This window comes from Topomyia yanbarensis, chromosome 3, assembly GCF_030247195.1.
Source record: "Topomyia yanbarensis strain Yona2022 chromosome 3, ASM3024719v1, whole genome shotgun sequence".
In the NCBI taxonomy this organism is placed as follows: domain Eukaryota; kingdom Metazoa; phylum Arthropoda; class Insecta; order Diptera; family Culicidae; genus Topomyia; species Topomyia yanbarensis.
In genome coordinates, this window is record NC_080672.1 from 173,547,383 (window position 1) to 173,570,232 (window position 22,850).

A 22,850-nucleotide genomic window follows, 5' to 3' on the forward strand; every position below is an offset into this window, starting at 1 on the left:
TTTAGTCACAAATATCTTTGTCATCCTAAATTCTGGTTTCGGACTACAGCTCGATGATGATAACAACACGCAAACATTATCTTTGCGTCGAAATAAATTCGAATTAACCCTTCGAGAACCCTTTCCACATGATACGCGAATCATCCACGTGGACATAATTTGGCATCCAAATCACAAATTCGATTTTTTAATTTCCCTTTACGCCCTCTTTTAACATTTTTCAGTTCCTGCTTGTATGGAAGCAAGAACCGCCGTAGGTAGTCAATGTAATCAAAGCGAATTTAGTTAGTCATTAGTAATTTAAACTGGCCAATCCAAGTAATTCTGCACCCACTTTGATGAGTTTTCTATCATTTTGATACCACATTAGTACCAGTTTATATGGAAATAACATTTCTATGTGAGAAAGGAAAAATGCTGCTACAGAGTGTACTATAAAAACTGATGCTACCCCGAAAGCAAACTCCGGTTTGTTCCCCCGTATCGTTCAAACGAACAAGTATACAGCAGTTCGAAGAATACAAGAATGGTTTGTTACCCATAATAAACCGAGGTCATTGCTTACACCAAAAACGGTTATGTATCATGTCGAGAAAAACTAAGTCATTGCCCAAGGGTGCCAAACCAAGGTTTGTAGAATGTTAGAACCTAATTCCCACCATTCTCTATAGATAGAATTATGTCCCATAAAAGTATAGAATATCAAATTTATAGTGCGAATCGACTATACAGCCCACAGCCACTGTTATTCATCACGCTGTTGTCTCCAAATGGGCTATGATGGTGGGCCAAACAGTGTAGCAGAGTTCCGCGAGCTGCACGAAATCAGTAAAAGGTAATGGGAAAGATTGCAGCCTATTTCGAGAAGGACCGCAGCCGCCAGACCAGGCACTCGAGACCAAGTGGAGTGCGTGGATGTGGGTGTGTATGTGCCAGATAGATGCACTAGCACTTCTTGTTTACGCTCAATTGTTGGTCGCCGCCGCTTGTTCACATCATATTGCGATGAATGATAATTTTCATGTTCATATATGCATCGGAGCACAGCGTAATGTTCTCCGGTGACATTCACTAACTCTTTCTGTCCCTCGTTCTTCATTCCGAAGCCCTGTCGTACAAATGGTGGGCTCTGATTGTAAACTGATGAAGTGTGCATACGCTGGCTGGGTTCGCTCCCGTGCGCTCGTAATGAAGGGAAATGCAAATTCAACGAAGTGAATCTGGGGGCCGCTGGGTGCCTAGGGGGTCTCGCTACTAATATAACGGCTTTTGACGCATATAATTATTCCCTTTCTGTTGGACGGTTCGAGGCAGCGTGCATTAATGTTTTGCAATTCAGGTCACCAATGGGTGAACGATGCAGGACTCAACGGGTTTGACAGTATTTGAAATGAGTTTAAAATATTTATCATCTCTTAATTCGTGGAACGGAAGCTTATATTTTTGTAAATCTTCTAGATTTTGACATCTCATAATTTTCACTAATAGCGGTGTTAGATTTGAATTCATGGTAGAGTGCTTCCCATATAAACATCAGTGACGAAACTGAAGAGTTTTAGGGGGTGGATTGTGACAAGCTCCTATTTGGTATATCATTGGACCTTTTTCTACTGAAAATAGAGGTTTTGTGCCTTGACATGTGTTCTCATCATTTCACTGATCGGATGGAAAGGAGAAGGGAGGAAGTAGACTCGAAAGAGAGGGAAAACAGACAACACAAAACAAGCTGCAGGTAAACATAATTAGTTCAAATCGTTTGCGCAAAAGCCTAAATCTCTTTACCACACTGGATCAAAATTTTTAGTTTGTTACTAAATTTAAGTCGCTCAAACACAGTTTCGTCTATGCAAGGACGCGCGATAACCTGAAATTGCGTTACTGGTATGATATGAAGTTCCATTGTCAGATTCACAAGCATCATATGAAAATGACTCAGCGCACTGATTAGTAACCTTGTGATAATTGAGTTTGCAGTGGCCGGTTAGAGCCCTGATCAGCATGCCATAGTATTGCTTCGTGAAGTGTATGAGATGCTTCATAATCAAAATTTGGTCCAATTTAAAAAAAATTCAATTTGTTTCTAATAATTGCAGATTTTATATATTACAGAACAAAAAAAATGTAGCTCATTTGAAAAAGCAGCTTTTTTATTCAATTTTTTTTCGCATATCGAATCGTTTCGGAGTTATCAATGATTGAAAAATGTTCAATTTTATAAACCTCAAAAGTTCAAAAACTAATAACTTGAAAAAATATCATATACAGCCAAACAAAAAAATGTCGTGTGCATTATTTTTCAAGAAAAAAAAATCTTGAATCAGGATATAAAGTTTAGTTGTTAATCTAACGTGGAATCGCCCATATACTTCCTGTTTAGCGCATACAGGGTGCGGTACTCGAAGTGTAACCAACTTGAGATCGTTCGCGCAGCTGTCGCACTGGCATCAGCTGTCTATAAATTGGCTGAACGACAGTTCGGAGTATTGTTCACAAGCGTACCAAAGCATTTTGCCAACAAGTGAACGAAACAAAGTGATTAGCGATGGAATTCAAAAGAAATAGTGTGATTGATTTATGTTTAGCTGAGCTCAAACACCTTAATGTTAATAAAATTTTAGTTTATCGCACCATAACTCGTTATTATAATGCTGGTAGCATCGTAAAACGCCATGGAGGTGGACATCAAAAGACTGCAACGCGAAGCGGCATGGTTCGGTAGTAAAGCAACGACTTGAGCAAAATTCACGACGATCAATGCCAATCATAGGGGACGGGCATAGCGTAGTGGGTAAATCGATTGCCTTGTACGCAGCTCACCTAGGTTCGATTTCCAACCCTGCACATAGGGTTTCTCTAACCCGAAAAGAGGTTAAAACCTTTATAAAAAATGCCAATCAAATGAATAAAGTACTGAAAATAACCGACTGCAGCATCCGAGACCTAATGGAAAATGAGCTCAAGGTCAAGCTTTACCAGTTCCAAAAGATCCGTCATCTCACACCGAAGCAGCTACAAGTTAGACTTGAGAGAGTGAAGAAGTCGCTCACTTGACTGAAAGGAGTTAAATTCGGAACATAGAATCTTCTGACGAAAAAAAAAAATTAAAATTGAGCAATTCGTAAACTCTCAAAATGGCAGGCAGCACCCACCACAAATAAGGGTTTGGGCCGCTGTAACCGCAGATGGGCGCTCTCCAATCGCTTTCATCAAGCCTGGCGTAGCCTGCTAGCTCGTGGTAGATTCGGATTGGCTTGTAGTAGTTAAGGCTACCGACTAAACCTCTTGTACCTCACAATCCTCATCTATCAGGGGCAACGGCTAGGTACTACTTCAGTAGGGATTGTGCGCTTGCTATTTTTGTTTTGTGTTAATCGTTCATGTGTTTATCCATAGCTGCTTTTAGTTGCTTGCTGTCCAATCTTAGCGGTATATCTGACCTGCTCAAGTCTACTGCCAATATCGTCACCTATTGAGACACGAACCGAGCCAAAGGTGTATATCTCTTTACAGTCACCTTAGAAGAGTTTCTTGGCCTTCTTCTTGGCGTTACTGGTTCCTATTTTTCTGCTAGCAGGTGCTGAGAGTTCCTCGGTGGCGGTAATTCACCTGATACCGATGCCAATTTTCGCAACCCATTTCGCTATCAGCCATTTTGACGGATTGATCATAGTAGGTAGTGAAATTTCTCCGGAATGCAATATTCCGATTTCTCAAACTTCGTGTTTTCCTACTTAGCACCCGTTGCTTTTCCGCTGGCCGGTAACTGCTGTGTAACTGATCTACTCACAACTGTTGCTAATATCGAAACTTGTCGAAACGAGAACCGATCCATTAAAGAAGCCGATCAACTTGGCATATATTCCGTTTCCAGCCACCCGCGCAAGGTTTCTTCCTTGGTTTCTTGATCGATTTTCTTCTAGAGTGACTGAACTCAAATGACATTTTATGTGTCAAAATGGTTGGCAGTATTTTTTCCTGATCAGGAAGTTAATAAATTTTAAATGTAATTCAAACCCCCAAAACCCTCCCCTTGCGCACGTGCCTGATATACTCTGTAGAGTGTATTGGTTGACGCAACACTAATAGCGGTGGCGATGACAGCTATGCGGTTAGGCAGTTTTCGTTGTTTTTTATTTGGATCGAGCAGAACAGACGTCCAGAATTATTTTGCTTTCGGAACAGTTTCCTGCCACTTTAACTGATGGTGGGGTGGATGTAGCGTAGTTGGTAAATCGATTGCCTTGTACGCAGCGCACCTGGATTCGAGTCCCGACCCGTCACATAGGGTTAGAAATTTTTCATAAGAGATTTTTCTAACCCGAAGAGGCGAATGAGCTTAAGGTTAAAACCTCTATACTCGTAATAAAAAAACTGATAGTTTATTGCGCGCGTGCGACAGGGAAAGGTTCTGTCGAAAAGTTTCGGTCCGTGGTCCAGCTGCTCAGTGTTTTATGGTGCTGGGTCGCAGGAGAACGGAAGCTAATTGCCAAGGAGCCACTCGCATCCCCGACTAAATAAAAAACCTGTTTTAATCTACCTAGAGGTACAATTGTGCCTTTCTCATTTCTCCAAACTATGATTTAATAGCTGGTTCGTACAATACAACATTATGGAAATGTCTTTCATTCTTATTACACTTGGTAAGTATATATAAGAGCACCTTTTTGCATTCATCGCGGTATCGGTTTGAATCGGAGTTTTCTATGTGATCGCACTCCACAACCCGTAACTCCGGAGCCGGAAGTCGGATGGAGATGGGATTTAATATCAGTTTCCGGGGACGCAACACCTTTCATTTGAGACTAAGTTGATCAAATCGATCTAGCCATTTTCGAGAAACCAATATAACCATTATTCTGAATTTGGATGCTTCCGGATTCGTCGATGGTGGCCAGTGTGGCCAAAGAGACTTTGAATGACTGTTGGTGACCTAGATCTACAAATTCAACAGTTGTGTTTACATTTTGGAAAAAAAATCACCTTTTTACATTCATCGCAGAATTCGTTAGAATCGGGATTTGCTGCGTGATCGTACGTATCTGCCTGTAATTCAGGAACCAGAACTCGGATCCACACAAAATTCAACAGCAGCTGATGGACCTTTCATTTAAAATCAAGTTTGTCAAAATCAGATCAGAAAATTCCGAGAAACCGATGTGAACAAATCAACAAATTTTGTTTTGTAACCATACTCTTCAACTCGTAATCCGGAACAAGATGTCGGTTGAAAATGAAATTCAATAGCAACCTATGGAAATATTATACCTTTCATCTGAATCTTAGTTTGTAAAAATCCGTTCAGCCATCTCCGAGAAACCGATGTGAACATTTCATTAACAAATCCGCACATACACATACATACATACAGACATACATACATACATACAAACATACATACACACAGATATTTTGCGATCTCGGCGAACTGAGTCGAATGTTATATGAGACTCGGCCCTACGGGCCTATGTTAGAAAGTCGGTTTTTGGAGCAATTACATAACCTTTCTATATGAGAAAGGCAAAAGAATAATATTTAAAGAGCTTAATCAGCATGAGTTCAATGTTATCTTCATGTGATTATATTTTGAAATGTTGGTGGAATGGGTTTGAAAGTGGAGGGAATGGGGGGTTAGTAGAGTGGGAGTGGAGGATGCGTCAGAAATTCTTCATCTTATTTCGGTATACGGGGTGGATGAAGGAAATGCGGGCGTGAGGGTTTAGCTTAGGAACTTGGCGGGTTCCCCGGGGGCGTCATGAACCGTCATAGGTGGCCAATGAGGTCAAAGCTGCTTTGATTGATCATTAGTGATCCAGACCCGCAAACTAGAGTAATGTTACATCAATTTTAATATGTTTTACATCATTTGAACATCATGGTGGTACCAGTTTATATGGGAATTTGCTGTGTAACCGCACTCTTCAACCCGTAACTCCGGAACCGGAAGTCGGATCAATTAAAAATTCAATAGCAGCTTATGGGAGCGTTTCAGATGAAACTAAGTTTGCGAAAATCGGTTCAGCCATCTATGAGAAAATTGTGTGAGTTTAAATGGCACACACACACACACATACACACACATACATACACACACAGACATTTGCCGATCTCGACAAATTGAATCGAATGGTGTAGACACTCGGCCCTCCGGGCCTCGGTTAAAAAGTCGATTTTTACAGTGATTGCATAGCCTTTCTTTATATGAGAAAGGCAAAAAGACCCAAGTGACACCAGTGCCATTCTCACTGTGGAAGGTCGTTCAAACGTGCCATGCTCTCCTCCACAGTAATTTCCGGGATCGTTTACGGCGAGTAGATGATCCGGTGATTCGTTGCCAACGTCGCTAGGGAGGTTCCAACAAAGGAGCCAGACTCACCTTCCTAGCTAAACGTAAAGGACCGCTGCCGGAGCTGCCAACGACATCTCGGCCGTTCTGATCCCAGCTGGTCTAAACTGCCCATTTACCACAACCAGCTGTAGCAACCAATCGACATGTGCAGTAGAAGAGAGTGGTGAATACACTCAGCAAATTTTTTTTTGTTTTCTTTTATATTTGTATTACGAAAATCAATAATTCAGTTCGCAGCATCTTGGCATCTGTGCCGCGTAAATCAGAAGCCAAAGAGTGGTTAAGCCGCTACTCACAGCTTAAATGGGACGCGATCAAAATTTGATTTCCTCGATTTACGAAGAATTGTCAATGGTTCGCATAACACAATAAGAGCAAAACCCATAATGCTCAGTGCTCGACTGGCATAATTTAGAACATTTAAGTTCTCGGCACAGAACGAAACCTTGACTCAGGGACTCCTGTTTCCAATCGTCACCTTCGACATGGGAGGAGAAACCCAATGGATCTATTCTTAGCCGGATGTCATTAATTGTCTAGACAGGTTCGGTTCGCTGCGTAGTGCAGGAAGGGTTACATTCTGGGGAGTTCATCCTGCACTTTCCAGGCTCCGTTAGCCACTGTAAATATTTTTAAATCCCTCAACCATTCAACCATTACACGGGTCGCACAGCACGGTGGACATGGGATTGCCTGTGGGTTTTAGCATCGGAACAGGCGGTCCGTAGTGTAATACTTAACCGGTTGAAACACCCACTATAGACACTTCCCGGCTTATCGTGGCTGCCGGAGAAAGAGGCTGTATTTGACGGTCGAGTGGATTAAGTGGCATTCGTCTCTTTTTCGGATTAGAACAATCTCCAACACTATGTGCGGGGTTCTGATTGAACCAAGGTGAACTACGTATCGTTACTCATTCGAATGAAAGGACCATTCGTTAATTATTGCGACACTATATCTTTCTTCATACTTAATCGAAACTAACCAAATGTTGCCCAGCTTCTCTTTAGAGAGTATAGAGACAACATATCCGCTAAGTTTTGTAGTTGTCAGTGAGATTACGGTCGAGATGGAAAAAATCGGGCAAATGTTCGGGAAAGGATTTTGTTCAAATACATGCAAAATCCTGGGTTGTCGCATCGTGCCGTGAAAGAACCGATGGATATACAATGTATATGTATATTATATATTGTACATCATTCAACCGTTTCAAAGGTCCTCCGAAGGTTCCAAAAACGGATGAGACTGGATCACAAGTCAGGACTTTAACAAAACCGGGAATAATGCGTAAAAATTCTACAGTTCGCTGATTGTTCAAATCAAGCAGATTCCGAACATTTTGATACGTGACTTGGCCTAAAAACTTGATGTTTCGCAAAGTTTCGTCCAGAGGGCAAAAAACAATCCGGATTGAAAAGGTACAAGGTGCAGAACTCTCTGAATTGGGGCGAACACCAGCATAATGTTGCCAAAAGCTCAACACGAATCCGCTAACGAAATTCCCAATTTTGTTTGTTTTGTGCCGAAAGTCGTAAGGCCACTAAAATGTTTAGAACTCTGTCCGAAACTTACTGGGTCATAATGAAGGCCAATTTCCGAAGAGCACAAAAGAGGCAAATAACGAAAGGGACATGTTCAAAAAGTGGATTAAAACTGAGGAAACTTATCGGTAATGCTGTACAAACACTAATAGAGGGCGTGAATCAGAAATATCGACTGTTTAATTCAAAGTTATCCTAAAATTTAATCGACATTCATAAGCTGAAATAAATACATATACTGAAGTACTGTGAAACTTTGGTTTCATTTCGATTACTATAGACGATTTAATAATCAATCTAAAACGCTGCAATAATTAACGATTCGCTCTTTACCAGTTACGCTATGCCCACCTATGCCATGATTTATTTAGATGTATTTCATAAATCAACCTTAAATCGCTAAACAAACATTAAAGAGCACATTAATGGATTTTCCTGAAAACCTCAACAAAAGTCGAAGGTGGTTTTGATTGACCTGCAAAAGTGCATACCATTGTTTTGTGGAGTGCAGATTACAATTTTTATATCAAATTTTCAAAATTCAAAATGCTGGATGTAAAATTGCCGATATTTCAATTAAAATGGTAATGAATTTTCACGTACAAATATCTAATTATTCCAGTAGATGCTAATAGCGATTATTATGTGTCGAATTAAAAAAAAGTGTGCAATTAAATCAAAGAAGTTGTTTATTTGCACGTACGTGTTTAGGTTTTTCAACGTTTTACTTAAAATAGCATGCGGCTTCACCATCTGTATAGAAATATGCGAACTTGAGCACAAAGCACTACTTCAGTTTTTCACTTTTTAAGAAAATGTACCACTGTGCATGGTTGAAATTTTCCATATAAATTTATAGTGAAACATATTTGCCTGTCTCTTATTAAAAGACTACGCAATCACTGTACCAGTGAAGCCAATTATCATCAAATCGAATCTCCATTTTCGGGTTCAGTACCTATGTTATATTGCCTTCCTCATTCCTGTCTCTCCTATTATCCTGCACTGGGATCTAAGCACGTACAAAAATGTCTTTCCTCGACAAAGATTCGCCTCTAGGTGAGATGGATGTCGATATAAAATCGACTCCAGGCTTCTCAACCGAGCCAGAGTGTTTTTTAATAAAAAAAATCTATATGAGATTTATAGAGTCCCGGCAAAACGATATTCCTCCATTACAGAAATATCGAAAGTTAGCCTTAGGATTGTGGTAAATAGTATGAAGCAGGAAAATTATATTGCTGGCTACGGGCTTTTAGCAAAGGAGTACAGAGTATATGTACCAACAAAATAGGTCGAAATCGATGGAGTGGTTTCCGATTCGAGTTTCAGTAGCTTTGATCAGCTGAAACCCGGGGTTGGCTGTATTAAAGACCGAGGAGGACTACCCAGCGTCACTGTTCATGATGTTGTTGATTTTCTGTTTGGCATGATGCTGCCAGTTTATGTTTTTCTTCTCCTTGTCATCATTGTCCACCCTCACTCCCCTATCTATGATACACGCCTACTCTTATGTTCGAGCCCATTTCTCTTCTGAATATCTCCGATAATTTTCAGTATTTTTTTCAATCAGCTTCGATGCTACTCGCTTTTTCTATAAAATTTGCATGCAACCCTTTAAAAAATCACGAGCTTAGCTCACTTTTCCCCTTTTTCCCTTGACTAGGGGTTTGTCAGCTTTTTGACCCTATTTTGCAAGCCTCATATGAAAATTAATAGTTGGTAGTTTGATGCGCTCTAGCAGACGAACCAAGTTGAATTTGAGTAAATCCATTTTTGAGTATATTTTTCTTATCTTAGATTAATCAGAAATGGTAATGAGGCTATATCTAGAGACATAGAAGAATATTTTTCGAGCTTGGATTCATTTAAAAGAAAGAAAAACGTATGTTCCGATTTTGTCAATGTCCCCGTTTTATCAGCCTAAAATTCACAAAGGGGCTGATATAAATGTGGTTTCATTGTATTGAATTCTTCAACCACTCAACTATCCTAAAATATTGAGTATTCAATATTAATGATAATTATTATATATTAATTCAGCCACCACCAATTTCGCTAATGTAGAATTTTCATATAGCAAATTTGTGAGTTTTTGTCCAGTTTCTGTATGAAAAGCAATCAATTTGTACCATCTTGTTTTTCTACGAGTTAAAAAAAATAGTTAATACCATATCCAACCCGTTTGTCCGTTGATATGGGGGTTTAGTAGCATTATGAAAAGATTACGTTTTAATTCCCGTTTCTGGCGAATGCCATTTGCCGGTTCTGCCTTATATCTGGTACATACTCATTTCCTATTCCAGAGAGTAAAACGAGTAAAAAGAAACTAATCCGCGATGTAACTTGGCTACCGTCAGTGGCAGTGGCAGTGTCAGCTTTTATTTTATGTCATCCGTCCATTAGTGCACAACATTAGCCTGATTCGGATTAATTTCCCACCACTCGGATGTGTGTCCACTTGTCCTGAGCTCGGTAAAACCGGGACCGACGGCCGAAGCTATAGAGAGGTTTGCAGGGGTAATTTGCCGAAGGCTCTCACTGTTTCCGAATATGACCAAACGAGGGTAAGCCATACTGGTTTAGTGCTACGTTTATACCACCCCCTCACCATCCCCCAACCATTTCCAGCTGTTACCAGTAATAATAAAATGGCAACCAAATTCGATTGCTTCACTTGCACGTAGACCGCTGCTGGGACAGTGTGCGTAGCTGTCTGTGAGAGTGTGCTCACGAATCAATTGGCCGGTTTTTGGTATATCCGGTCAAATAGGGAAACGTGCTATTTGCAGGAAAATCCGTATGAGGCCAAGCAACGTGTAAACCTACGAGTAGTAATATGTCATTCTACAGGCTTTAAAACACAGAGCGAAGAGGGCACTTATCGTTCAATGAAGTGTTGTGTTAAAAATGTGATTTTATTCAAATGAGTTCGTGTTTCATTAGTGATAACGACCTTACTCTTGTTTTATGTAAATGTACCGATTGCCAGTCGTATTATTTTAACGAGACAATTGTACCTTTCAAAGCCACTCTTGGGAAGGGATAGAAGGGAGAAACGCTTTTATGCTGTTACGAGATTGGCTTGTTAGAAGGACATAACGGACATGCGTTCGATTGGATTCCATACCTGCGAAAAGTCCATACCCAAATAGAGAACACTTACAATCTAGCAGCACTCTTGGGAACTATACAGTTGAACGCACTGGCAATATTCAAATTTTATGCCATTAGGGTTGCTTTAAAATTTAAATTGACCTGTGCGATCTCACCTAGGAAAAGGTCCATAATTGAAGGGGTGGCAAGTTCAATCGAAATGGAAATTAATAGTAGTTGAAATTGTTTCATTTTGGAAATCTATTCAACGTTTATAGGGATGGTTAATTATTCAGCTTGGCTTTGTTCTGGTTACTTTTAAAAGTATTGCTGCGAAATTGGGTCCGAAATTCTGGCTCCATGGTTGGTGCGATTCAGCGTGGTACCTAAACTTTGATGAAACATGTGTTAACTATCGATTTGGAGGTACTAGACGCAGATTCTGTAATTATACATATTGCCAGTACCGCAGCCACAAATTTGACAACCGTTTCTGGTTCTGGTTACGATATTCCTGACTGTGCGTATTGGATTTTCGTTGATATGTTTTTTTAACGCTTCCTGTGTATAGTTTCCCATAATGTGCGTTCTGATCTAATTACAGATCTTACACGTATTCATTTGGTCTTGCTATGTGCAAAGCGTACTTATAATGGTGTTTAATGGTAGCCACTTCTGCTTTATATTTTAGGGAGAGGTAGCGGATTTCGAATCTTCGTATTGCGACATGAATACGACATGCTGTACATACATTCGAAATCATCCACCGTGAACTCATTATCTAGACCACGCGACCGGTTGTGTTCAGCAACATGTATTCGCTCGGTGTCAACCGAAAATTAGTATCGCTGCTATCTCAACTTGCTCAAATGACATTCTATCGTTTATTCATCTAAGTGAAAGGTTCCAGCCACAACGATTAATCTCGCTAGGAGCTCCTTTGACGTTTCTTTGTTCTACACTTTACCTCGCACCGCTACTGATTCACCTAGAACGTGTATGTGGAAGCAATCTAGTTATGGGCTATCCCAACAATATAATAGTTTTCACTTCTTCGGGAATATATGTCCGAACGACAACGCCCCTTTCGAATTTTGGTTGTAAACTTGATGTTATAAAAGCTACAATTTTTTCACATTTTTTATAAAATTAATGTATAGAATTCGCTTAAAGTTTTAAGACTTTCTCCGAGGTCCGGAGGGCCGAGTCTCATACCATTGAACTCAGCTTGAAAATTCGGGACAAAATGTGTGGGTGTTTTATAGTAACGTTTAAAAAGCTTCCAAAGTCTAGTATGTTGACATTGTATGTCACTCACGACTCACTTCGTGCCTAACTACTAAAAAGACTCCGTAGTCTTTCTTCGTCCTTCTTCCCCACAGAACTACATTAAAGTATTACTTCGTGGAGGGAAGCATTGTGCTTTCGTCGCGCCTTATTCTTTTGCTCGTGAGTTTTCCGCAGCTATCTCGAAGCCTCACTTGATCCATGAAATGGCTTGACCTTTGAGCCGTTCAACTCTCCATTCTTCTTTTGTTTTTCGTCTCCATCTATTACGTCACCATTTAGCTCCCGTCTCAGGGAGCCGTTCAGCTGCTGATTCCATAAGCCAATTAGCTCCTATTTCCATGAGTCATTCAGCTCCCAGTCATAATAAGATCTACCCGGGTAGTCCCCGGCAGGGACCTCACCCTACATCGACTACCAGTGCGCCGGCTGAGGAATTACTCCCGAAACCGATACCCGCTTTCTTGAGCCTCGTAGCACCCAGCTTTATCGAGATCCACTCGGATATTATCCGACGGTGAACTACCCTACTCCAACTGCCGCTACACAGTGCAGAGGTAACTTAAATAACATATACCAATGTCCCATGCCATCTCTTTTGTGATCACTGCTGCAATGATGAGAAGTTTATATAGTTCATTTGAATGGCTACTCATCATGTGTCGTTATGGCTTAGGGTGTACATAGGCGTTTTAACGAGTACTTGTTTGTCGGTTCCAGTCCTGGTGCTACCCGTTAGCCTTTTTGCCTTTCTCAATAGAAAGGTACTGCAATTGCTCTGAAAACCGACTTTTTAACGGAGGCCCGGAGGGCCGAGTGACATATACCATTCGATTCAGTTCGTCGAGTTCGGCAAATGTCTGTGTGTGTATGTATGTGTGTATGTATGTATGTGTGTGTATGTGTGTGTGTGTATGTGACCAAAAATGTCACTCATTTTTCTCAGAGATGGCTGAACCGATTTTGACAAACTTAGTCTCAAATGAAAGGTGCAACGTTCTCATAGGCTGCTATTGAATTTCTAATGGATCCGACTTCCGGTTCCGGAATTACAGGGTGATAAGTACGAACACGCAGAAAATGTCGATTTTAATAAATTCTGCAATGAATGTATAAAGGTGAAAAATTTTCCAAAATATGACCACAACTGCTTCGATTTGTAGTATTAGGTCACTAACATCCATTCAAAGTCTATTTGGCCACATTGGCCACCATCCTCGGTTCCGGAAGCCCCGGCGGAAGTATCTAAATTCAGAATAACAGTCACATCGGTTTCTCGGAGTTGGCTAGACCGATTCGACTAAACTTGGCCTCAAATGAAAGGTATTACGTCCCCGTAAATGGCTATTTAATTTCATCCCGATACGACTTCCGGTTCCGGAGTTACAGGTTGTGGCGTGCGATCACATAGCAAATTGTGATTCAAACCGATACTCCGATGAAAGCAAAAAAGGTAAAAATTTCGCTAAAATCTCTCTCAAACAACTTAAATTTGCTGTTCTAGGTCATCGACGGCCAACCAAACTTTCGTTGACTACATTGACCACCATAAACGGTTCCGGAAGTGCCCGGGAAAAGCGGCCATCTTTCAAAATTTACGAACTCACATCAGTTTCCCGGAAATGGTTGGGCCGATTTTCACAAACTTAGTCCCAAATGATAGCTATAATATCCCCATAGATGTCTATAAAATTTCGTACGGATCGCTTATATGGTTCCGGAAATATAGACTAAACCGTCCGGTAACATATGAAATTCCCATATAAGCCGGAACTCAGCGTTTTAGTTCAATATTACCGTGGCTGTTTTTTCTTTTTCAAAATTTTAGAACTCGAATAATGATTTATTTTCCTGCATATAGTTGTCATGTGATTTATAATAATAAAATGTAATATATGCATTTAATAGCTTTTAATGAATATAAACAACGCACACATTCTCGTGATTCATGATTGAGAAAGGCACAATTGCACCGCTAGGTGGATTAAAATAGGTTTTCTAGTAAGGCTTAATTCCCAACACATACACACAAACGGAATATTAATAACAGCGGAAAAATGGCATAAAGCAAAATGCATCAATAACGATGCTGAAATGCCGGCGGCGGGGAGCCAAACGATATTACCTCATTCCATCATTAGAGTGAAGCTTATAAATACCATTTTACTACTTAAAGAGTGTATGTCGTCATGGCACAAGTAGTACAGAGGTGTTTTCAGTGAATAGATAGTTTGTGGGCTCTAATCTAGGAATATGATGGCCGGAGTTTTTTACTAGAAGTTTCAGGTAAAGAGTTATTATTAGCAGCGGAGAAAAGAGTGGAACAAAACAAAATGCAGTGCAACAGCAATGATTGCGTTCAATGGGCAGGTGGGGGAAATGTAAGGTGTAGAAGAAAGGGAATCTTTTGTAATCATCGTAAGCAGCAATTTGATACGTAACCAAATACTGAGAAAGTCTCGTTGTGTGTGAGCGTATGTCGTCGATTTTTTCGTAAGCGCTGCGTTGCGCTCATCTCGAACTGTGCGCGAACTGCTGAATGTTCAAAAAGGATTCCTTTTGGGAATGAGATTGTGAGCGTAAAAACTGAAAATCTGAGCATGCCGTTTTGGGTGCAGAATTTGGTGTCCTTGTTTTTGTGCGTCAGATAATTGTTGATCACCACAACGGTGAGATAGTCAGCAACACTTTCGCTACCAGATGATCCAGAATTCGGTTCAGCACGGACTCGATCGGGCTCAATTGAACCTTCACGAACTGTTCGTTGGTTTTGTATGAATAAGTTTGAGTTTTCTCTTTACCAGGAAATTCACAAAGAAGCCAAGCTCGTTTCGTATTTCACCGAGCAGTCGGAGTACAGCAGCAAAACAAAAATGTATTCTACTGCTCTACGGGAAAACGTACTCGGTTTGGCTATCGTTCCGGCAAGAGCTGTAGTGATGCGTCGCTGTAGCGGGCTGAACGGCTTGTGCAAATGTAAATATACCGAAAAAATGTAGTTTACCAGTACCTTTGGCATCCCTGATCGAGACACTATGTCTTGGATCCGCCATCGAGCCTAGTTTGCATATCTTACATAACTAGACTCACTGTTCTCCGTTCACCCACGTCATAAAAAAACTAATCATATTCAGAAAAAAAACCTGTTTTAATCCACCATCCATGGTGTAATTGTGCCTTTCTCATTTATCCAATAGCAAGTTATATTCAATATATTTGTGAAAATGTCTATTACATTCTTATTACAATTTGCACGTATTTACAAGGGCACGTCTGCCACGAACTTGATGAACAACATGTTGACGATGGTCTCTTGGAAAAAAAATATAATATTAAAGTGGATAAATCAGCATGAATTAAATGTTGTCTTCATGTTAACATATTTTGGAATTATAACTGTAAAAGAGGATGTGAGAGAGGCCTAGTTGGTGAATATGGATTCAGTCATCACCGCATCCGATGTGACTTTAATTCTGAAATATGCCCGGTACCGGTTTAAAATCCTATGTAACCGTAGTAACTCCGGAATCAATAGTCAGATCTGAATGAAATTCAATAGCAGTAAATGGGTGTATTAATCATTTGAAACCAAGTTTGTAAAAATCAGACAAGTATTTGCTGAGCAAAAGGTGCGACATTATCTTACGAACGTTGATAGTTCCCCGATAGTATCAAGAACCGTCATAGGTGGCCTATACTTTTTTTGTTTTGATTATAGAGGTTTTAACCTTAGGGTTATTCGCCTCTTTGTCGGCTTAGAGAAATCTCTTTAGAAAATTCTCTAACCCTATGTGCGGGGTTGGGAATTGAACCCAAGTGAGCTACGTACAAAGTAATCAATTTACCAACTACGCTACACTGCTGGTCAATAAAATAGGTGTGAGATAAAAATACATGAAATTTTGAGTTTTCTCTAAAAATATTTCTATATTCAAATATTTTATAGTTAGGCACAGTCGTAAATATGAAAAAGAACACTTTTATTTGTAAATTAAATGTTATGCTTTATCGTAACTCTTTCTTCTCTATGAAATCCGAAAAAGTACCTGGTCAATGAAATAGGTGTATTGTAATCCAATGCATTAAAATTTTTCAAATCCAATGATTTTAAGACATTTTTAACAACTAGTAACTTCAACATTTTTAACAACTAGTAACCTGTGTAACCTGTGTTATTCAACCAAATTTTATCCATTTGTCTTGATATTGAGTCATTCAAACGCTGATAAGTTCTACGGGATTGATGACAGGAGATTGGCATGGTCCGAAATTATAGTCACTTTACTATCCCGAAATCATTCCTTTACATGCTTCGATGTGTGTTTTTGGTCAATATCTTGCAGAAACTGTCATGTAAAGGCACGTTATCTTTGACATAGGACTGCATGACATCCTTTAGAATGTCCATCCTTTAGCCTTGCATTCGAATCTTGCCATTATAGTGGCATCGCGAAGAATAGGACCTGCGCAATTCCACGAGAAGCAAGCTCCAAACCTCATTGTTCTAGCCTTCGTGCTTTATCATATTTTGCGTGTGTCGCAGATCAAACTGTTTGCACTTTGGACGTTGAACGTTTCGTTGTGCATCGGAGGAAAACAGGTTTACCTTTGATTTGTCCCTCCGAAGGATATGTCGCCATTTTTTGATTCCTTTTGAACCAGGCCTATTAACGCTGTTGAAAAGCAAATTGCATTTTTCTTCAAAGACTTTGGCTTCGAAATAGTGGAACCTTCTTAGCAATTCTTTCTGGAAGATTGGAATTTTACGGCCTACAGCGAACTGTTCTCGGACCTGCCACTTTTCCAATTTGTGCTGAATTGGTTTTGGATGACGCGAATGGATCAGATTTCGCTAAAATTGCAATACAATGGTCAGCTGCTGCAGATGTTTTCTTGAGTTTTTTGCGCGTTTCCTTTTTCACAGGTTTTAAGGCATTTGTAACGAAGTTTTCGGAACGCCGCAGTGTATTCGCGATTTATTTATACGTCTTATCTACTTGAACAAAATTTCTTAGCACTGTACTTCGTTCCACTTTAGTATAGCGAGATGCTCGACCCATTCTATAACAAATCTTTGACTTATTCAACATTTGAATACATTTATTAACAAGCAGAATTCAAACTTCATCAAATAAAACGTATAATGGAATCATTTAAATTAATAACACGTGAATATATTTCACACACCTATTATATTGACCACACGAAAAAGCCTGCGGTAGTCTTGTTTTGCATCTTGACAAAGATTGCAAATATAATCTGCGCCAACAACCCACTAGTAACTTGACAGATCCCAAGGTTTCTGTGTGCGGTAGGTGTGATTGAGACTGCTGCAACTTGGTATGCGTAATTGAGAGAAAAACAAAATAATCTATCACACACCTATTTTATTGGCCAGCAGTGTATCTCCACCCCCTCCATTTTTTGGAGTGATTGCCTAATATGTATATTAGAAAGCCAAAAATCATATATATTTCCAAGCCAAACTAATTGCCTATCGGTATTGCAGAATAGATTTGTTTCGTAATGAAATATTTGATAGGTCGATTGATTTGAGGTATCAACTAATGAAAGTAGTATTGTTCGTGAAATCTTGGTTCTGGTTGTAGCTTCACCAAACGGTGGACTGCTCATCAGTTTTAGTTTAGCTGTGTAAATATTTTTTTCGTAATAGATGTTCAAGAACATGGTAAGCATGTGCGGTTATATTCAAGATGATGCTGTTCGAATAATACTTCTAACATTAATAGTATTATTTCAGCAACAATTATTAGCTGACAATTAGGTAACATATATATATTTTCGAAATCTGAACGGATATGATTTTTTTCAGATTTAGACGAATCTGAAGCTGACAAGTCCATACAAGTAACAAATAGTGTTATAACTAGTGTATTCGGAAAAGCTTGAAGATTTAAAATAACTCATTTGCTCCTTTAATATACTGGCTGTCCCGAAATGGACGAAAGCAAGCAAAATAAAATCAAATATGATTTTGAATTATTCGAATTGTTTGAAACACACAAAGAACATCAATAAATTTTACGCTGTCTGACCCTATTAAGCAGAATTTAAACTAAATAATCGGAAATGGTTATGAAGCTATATCTAAAGACTAAAGAAGAATATTTTAAGAGCTTCGGTTTGTTAAAAAGAAATAAAAATATATGTCCCGATTTTGTCAATATCCCCGTTGTAAGAGCCTAAAACTCACCAAAGGGCTGTTCAAAACGGATATTCACTGTATTAGAATTATCTAAAGTTGATGTAAGTTATTATGAAAATTCTGCTAATTAACTTGAGTGCTTATGCTACAGAATTTGCGAAGTTGAATGCTGATGAAGTACTATCTCTGATAATCGACACTAAGCTAACAAGACACCAAAAGTTATTAATTTGCGAATAAGTAGTCGAAAGGCGTCTTTTAATATTTGGCTAGATTATAAAAGAAGCACTTTTCTAAAGATAAGTGTTATACCTAAATCGAAAATACAGCTAAGAAATCAACCGAATTGAGGCTAGTGTAAACACACAATTAATAAAATCGTCGATTAAAACCAACAAACGATACCGAGTTGATAGCTGAAAGTCATAGTAAGAATGTCGATAAATTCAATCATCTAATATAAAATTTGTAGTAAAAAAAAGTTACAGATCACTAATGTACTGAATTGACAATAATGAAATCGGATAGTTTATTTATGTTCTCATTCGTATTCATTAGTCATTACCAGGGCCGGCGGAAAGCGTGGGTAGAATGGGTAGTACTACCCACTGGAAAATAACCGAGTGGGTAATTACCCACTCGAAATTTTGAAGATTTGGTTTATGAAAATCGGTTCAGTCATCACCGAGTAATCGATGTGACTAATTCTGGAATACGTCCAGAACCCGAAAATTCCGGAACTGTCGATAGTGGACATTATATTCCAAGAATATTTGATTGGCCATCAGTGATCTAGACTTGCAAAACGAAATGATGTGATCTAGACTTGCAAATAGAAATGCATTTTTAACCTTTGAAGTATTACGATTGTATCGGTTTATATGGGAAATTCCTATGTAATCGCAATAACCAACCTGTAACTCCGGAACCAAATGTCAGATATGAATGACAGTCCATGGAAGTATTGTATTTTTCATTTGAAACCTAGTTTATAAAAATCGGTCGAAAATTCCCTGTGAAAAAGGTGTGACATTAACTTACGAACTTAGAAAGTACCCGGGGGCATCAAGAACCGTCATAGGTGGCCAATGTGGTAAAAGCTGTTTAGAATGATCATTGGTGACCTAGATCCGCAAATCCGAGTTATATTGCACCCTTTTTAATATGTATTACGCCATTTAGACATCATGGTGTTACCATTCTATATGGGAATTTGCTTGGTGACCGCACTCTTCAACCCGCAACTCCGGAACCGGAAGTCCGACCGACAAAAAATTCAATAACAGCTTATGAGAGCGTTATACCTTTCATTTGAAATCAAGTTTGAGCGATTCGGTTCAGCCATCTCTGGGAAAAGTGGATGAGTTTTGAAAACGCACACATACACACATACAGCCTTTGTCAATTTCGACGAACTGAGTCGAATGGTATATTAGTCTCGGCCCTCCGGGCCTCGGTTAAAAAGTCTGTTTTCAGAGTGATTGCATATCCTTTCTATATGAGAAAGGCAAAACATAGTAACCCAACCAACCATTCGTCTGTTTTTCTCGGATTTTTGTTTGTGAACTAAAACACACTTATAGACTGCTTCACTACTTGGAGCGTTGCTGGGAAAGCAAATTTTCTTAATACTAAATATTAAAATTATGTTAATTTTTAGGCTGAAATGTCATATTATGTGACTTCAAAAATAAACTTAACTAATAAATAAATAAATAAAGGCACAAGTGTGAAAGACTGAAAGAAACTTTTTCTAGAAATAAAAATAGCTCTGAACCCATGTGTAAGAAAATTCTGGCTATCCTGCCACCATCATATAACCACAAAGTGACCCATCAACACATTTATGAACCCGCATAGGTACTGAATCGGTCGTTCTTTGTATAGGATATGAATTATGACGTAGTAAACTGTGACCATTATTGTGTATTCGGGGGGCTTTTGGGTTTTACGATGGAAAAATATGTTTATGTTGAACTTTTACGACGGTACTGGAAAATAATTGAATAGATTGATATTGAAAAAAGTGCCATCACCGGAAATGAATACACACAAGCAGGAGGGGCGTCTTTTATATTTCTTTTTTTATGTGTGGATGGAACATGATCATATTCGGATTTCTTTGGGACCGCGCCACTTTTAAAATCTACATATAAATAGAGCATTATAATTTCTCTGCGAGTCGACAGTATTGTGCCAACCCAGGCTATCATACATTACATTCTGATAAACCCTCACCAAGGTTAAAGACACAATAAAATGGTGGCTATGATAGAAAAATGTCGCTACACGCCCCAGGTGTATGACTGAACCTGTATCGTTGACTGTTGAATATTATCTGTTGACCCAATCCCTTATTTTCTTGAATTGCGTGTCATAATAATATCCATATCAAAGCTTGGGTGTTTATTCCCCTAGGACAACTCTCAGACAGTTAACTTTAAGTGTTCATATTACAGCTGAATGGGAGGGTTTCGGCATACTGTACCTGATTGTGTGCAAGTCAGGTGGTAGAATCTGCTCGGATTATTTTATGATGGCACCTACGCACGTCGAAATGTTGGACAAACATTGTATTACCATTGCATTGTATGACCATTCCGAAACCGTAAAAAAACTGCTATACTTACCGTTTAAAATAAAAAGGATGATGAATATTAAATTGGAGTGGCACATATTGTTATGCTGATTCAACGCGGACATCACTCTCATCATCCTCGGAGCACCGCCGTCGGTACCGTGATTGGTGCTCGGGTCGTTGTCGGATCCGGACTGGGCAGCAGGCAGGAAGGATACGGTAGCTCGCGTTAATTTTGCATAAAAGCTAGGCCAAGCACCCTGCAATTAAAATGTGATAAAAAATATCAATTATTTTCACCCGTTTTGGTCAGCTAGTGTTTCAGTATTTAATCTGCAGCCGAAGGGATTTAGCGGGCTTGCGATGGAAGCGATTGTCAAAAGAGAAAGCCGAACAACAGTCATACTTTCATTGTAACCAAAAAAAAAGTTGGGTTTCAGCTGGTCGATGAGTTGACGGAATGTTGATAATGTAGAGCGGTGCCGGATTAAAGGGGAAATTATACGGATTGCCAAATTTTTGAGACTTTATTGATCGAAAGGTGCTAGGCTAATGCCTACAGGATTCTGTAGGAGTTGGGCTGCGATGAAATGCAGATAACATACGTAAATAAGTGCTTATATTATTAAAAATGATCGACAGGATAAGATGGGATGATGAGCAAGACGGGACAAACTGCGCTTTAAAATGTTCGAGATGGCGGTGATTCTGGAATTGGGATTCCTTCTGGTAATACTATTTTCTCGCGATAAATTTGGCGACTGGCGACCCAATTAGACATACATACGTTACCCAAAAAAGCATTAGGCATAGCGGACAATTGAAAAATGAACGTTAGGCATAATGGACGTTAGCTATAAACTATCATATTTTTTTTTTCAATTTGTTTATTTACGTATGCGTTACCTTAAAGGTGCCATTTTTTCATTGTTTTACATTTTGAATTTCTTAAAACTAGGGGGTTACACATTTCAATATTATTTTGTTTTATATAATGAAACTAAAAAAAACTTTACAGCTAACTTATACATATAAAAGAGGGGATAATATAATATTCGTAAGATCAGGGGGACGGGCCATTTTGTGTGTTCTTTGTATAGCAATTCACTTTATGATTTTTAGAAGGGAGATTGTTGGAGAAATTAATTATTAACTAAGCGGAACATTTTACAAGCTTATTAACTAGAAATAACTGGAGAGAGTGTTTCAAGGTTAGGGGGAATTAATTAGGGCTATTTTAAAGTAGTGGTACTGTTGGGCATTTCTTAACGAGATTAAATATTGATCAACTAAAACTAGAAGATAGGGGAGCACATAAGTGTTGGGAAGATATTCAAGGGGAGAAGGGGGTGAAGTCATACATCTGTGTATCAGAGACGTGGGAGAGACGGTTGACAAAGCTTACAGGGGGGGGGGGGGTAGATATAAACTTTCAGTTGCCGGCATCAGGAATCAACGGCCAGGATTACAAATTCGGTTTTCCTCGAGCCGGCAGGGGTTCCTCCAGACGATTTCGTAGTACGGCTCAGATACGGTTAAACTATCATATTGTTGTATAACTAAAAGAAAGTCATTTTTCGACGGCGATGGCGTCGCGCAGCGATGCCGAGGTGGAAAAAAATCAAAGAAATTACCTTTTAATTTCATTCCATAATTATTTTGTATTATTGTATATTACAGTAAAAAGTCGTTTGCCAAAATTTCAGAAAGTTTGGACGAACAGTTTGCCCGCACAGTATTTCAAAGCGCCCATTGCTCGTTTTTTCATTCCTTGTAAAATTTATGGAGAAACTGAAACAAACTTTACCTTCATTTTCAGTTTTTCATTTACGGGGG

At 39.2% G+C, this 22,850-nt stretch overlaps 1 protein-coding gene across 1 annotated transcript in view; it reads right to left on the reverse strand.

Annotated features, from left to right (window-relative positions):
* LOC131694092 (zwei Ig domain protein zig-8-like) overlaps positions 1–22,850 on the reverse strand; it is a 683,919-nt gene that overhangs the window by 399,598 nt on the left and 261,471 nt on the right. The window contains exon 3 of the mRNA XM_058982472.1: positions 21,067–21,274. Coding sequence (XP_058838455.1) covers positions 21,067–21,151 — 85 coding nt within the window. The 5' untranslated portion in view covers positions 21,152–21,274. The remainder of the gene's footprint in view (positions 1–21,066; positions 21,275–22,850) is intronic.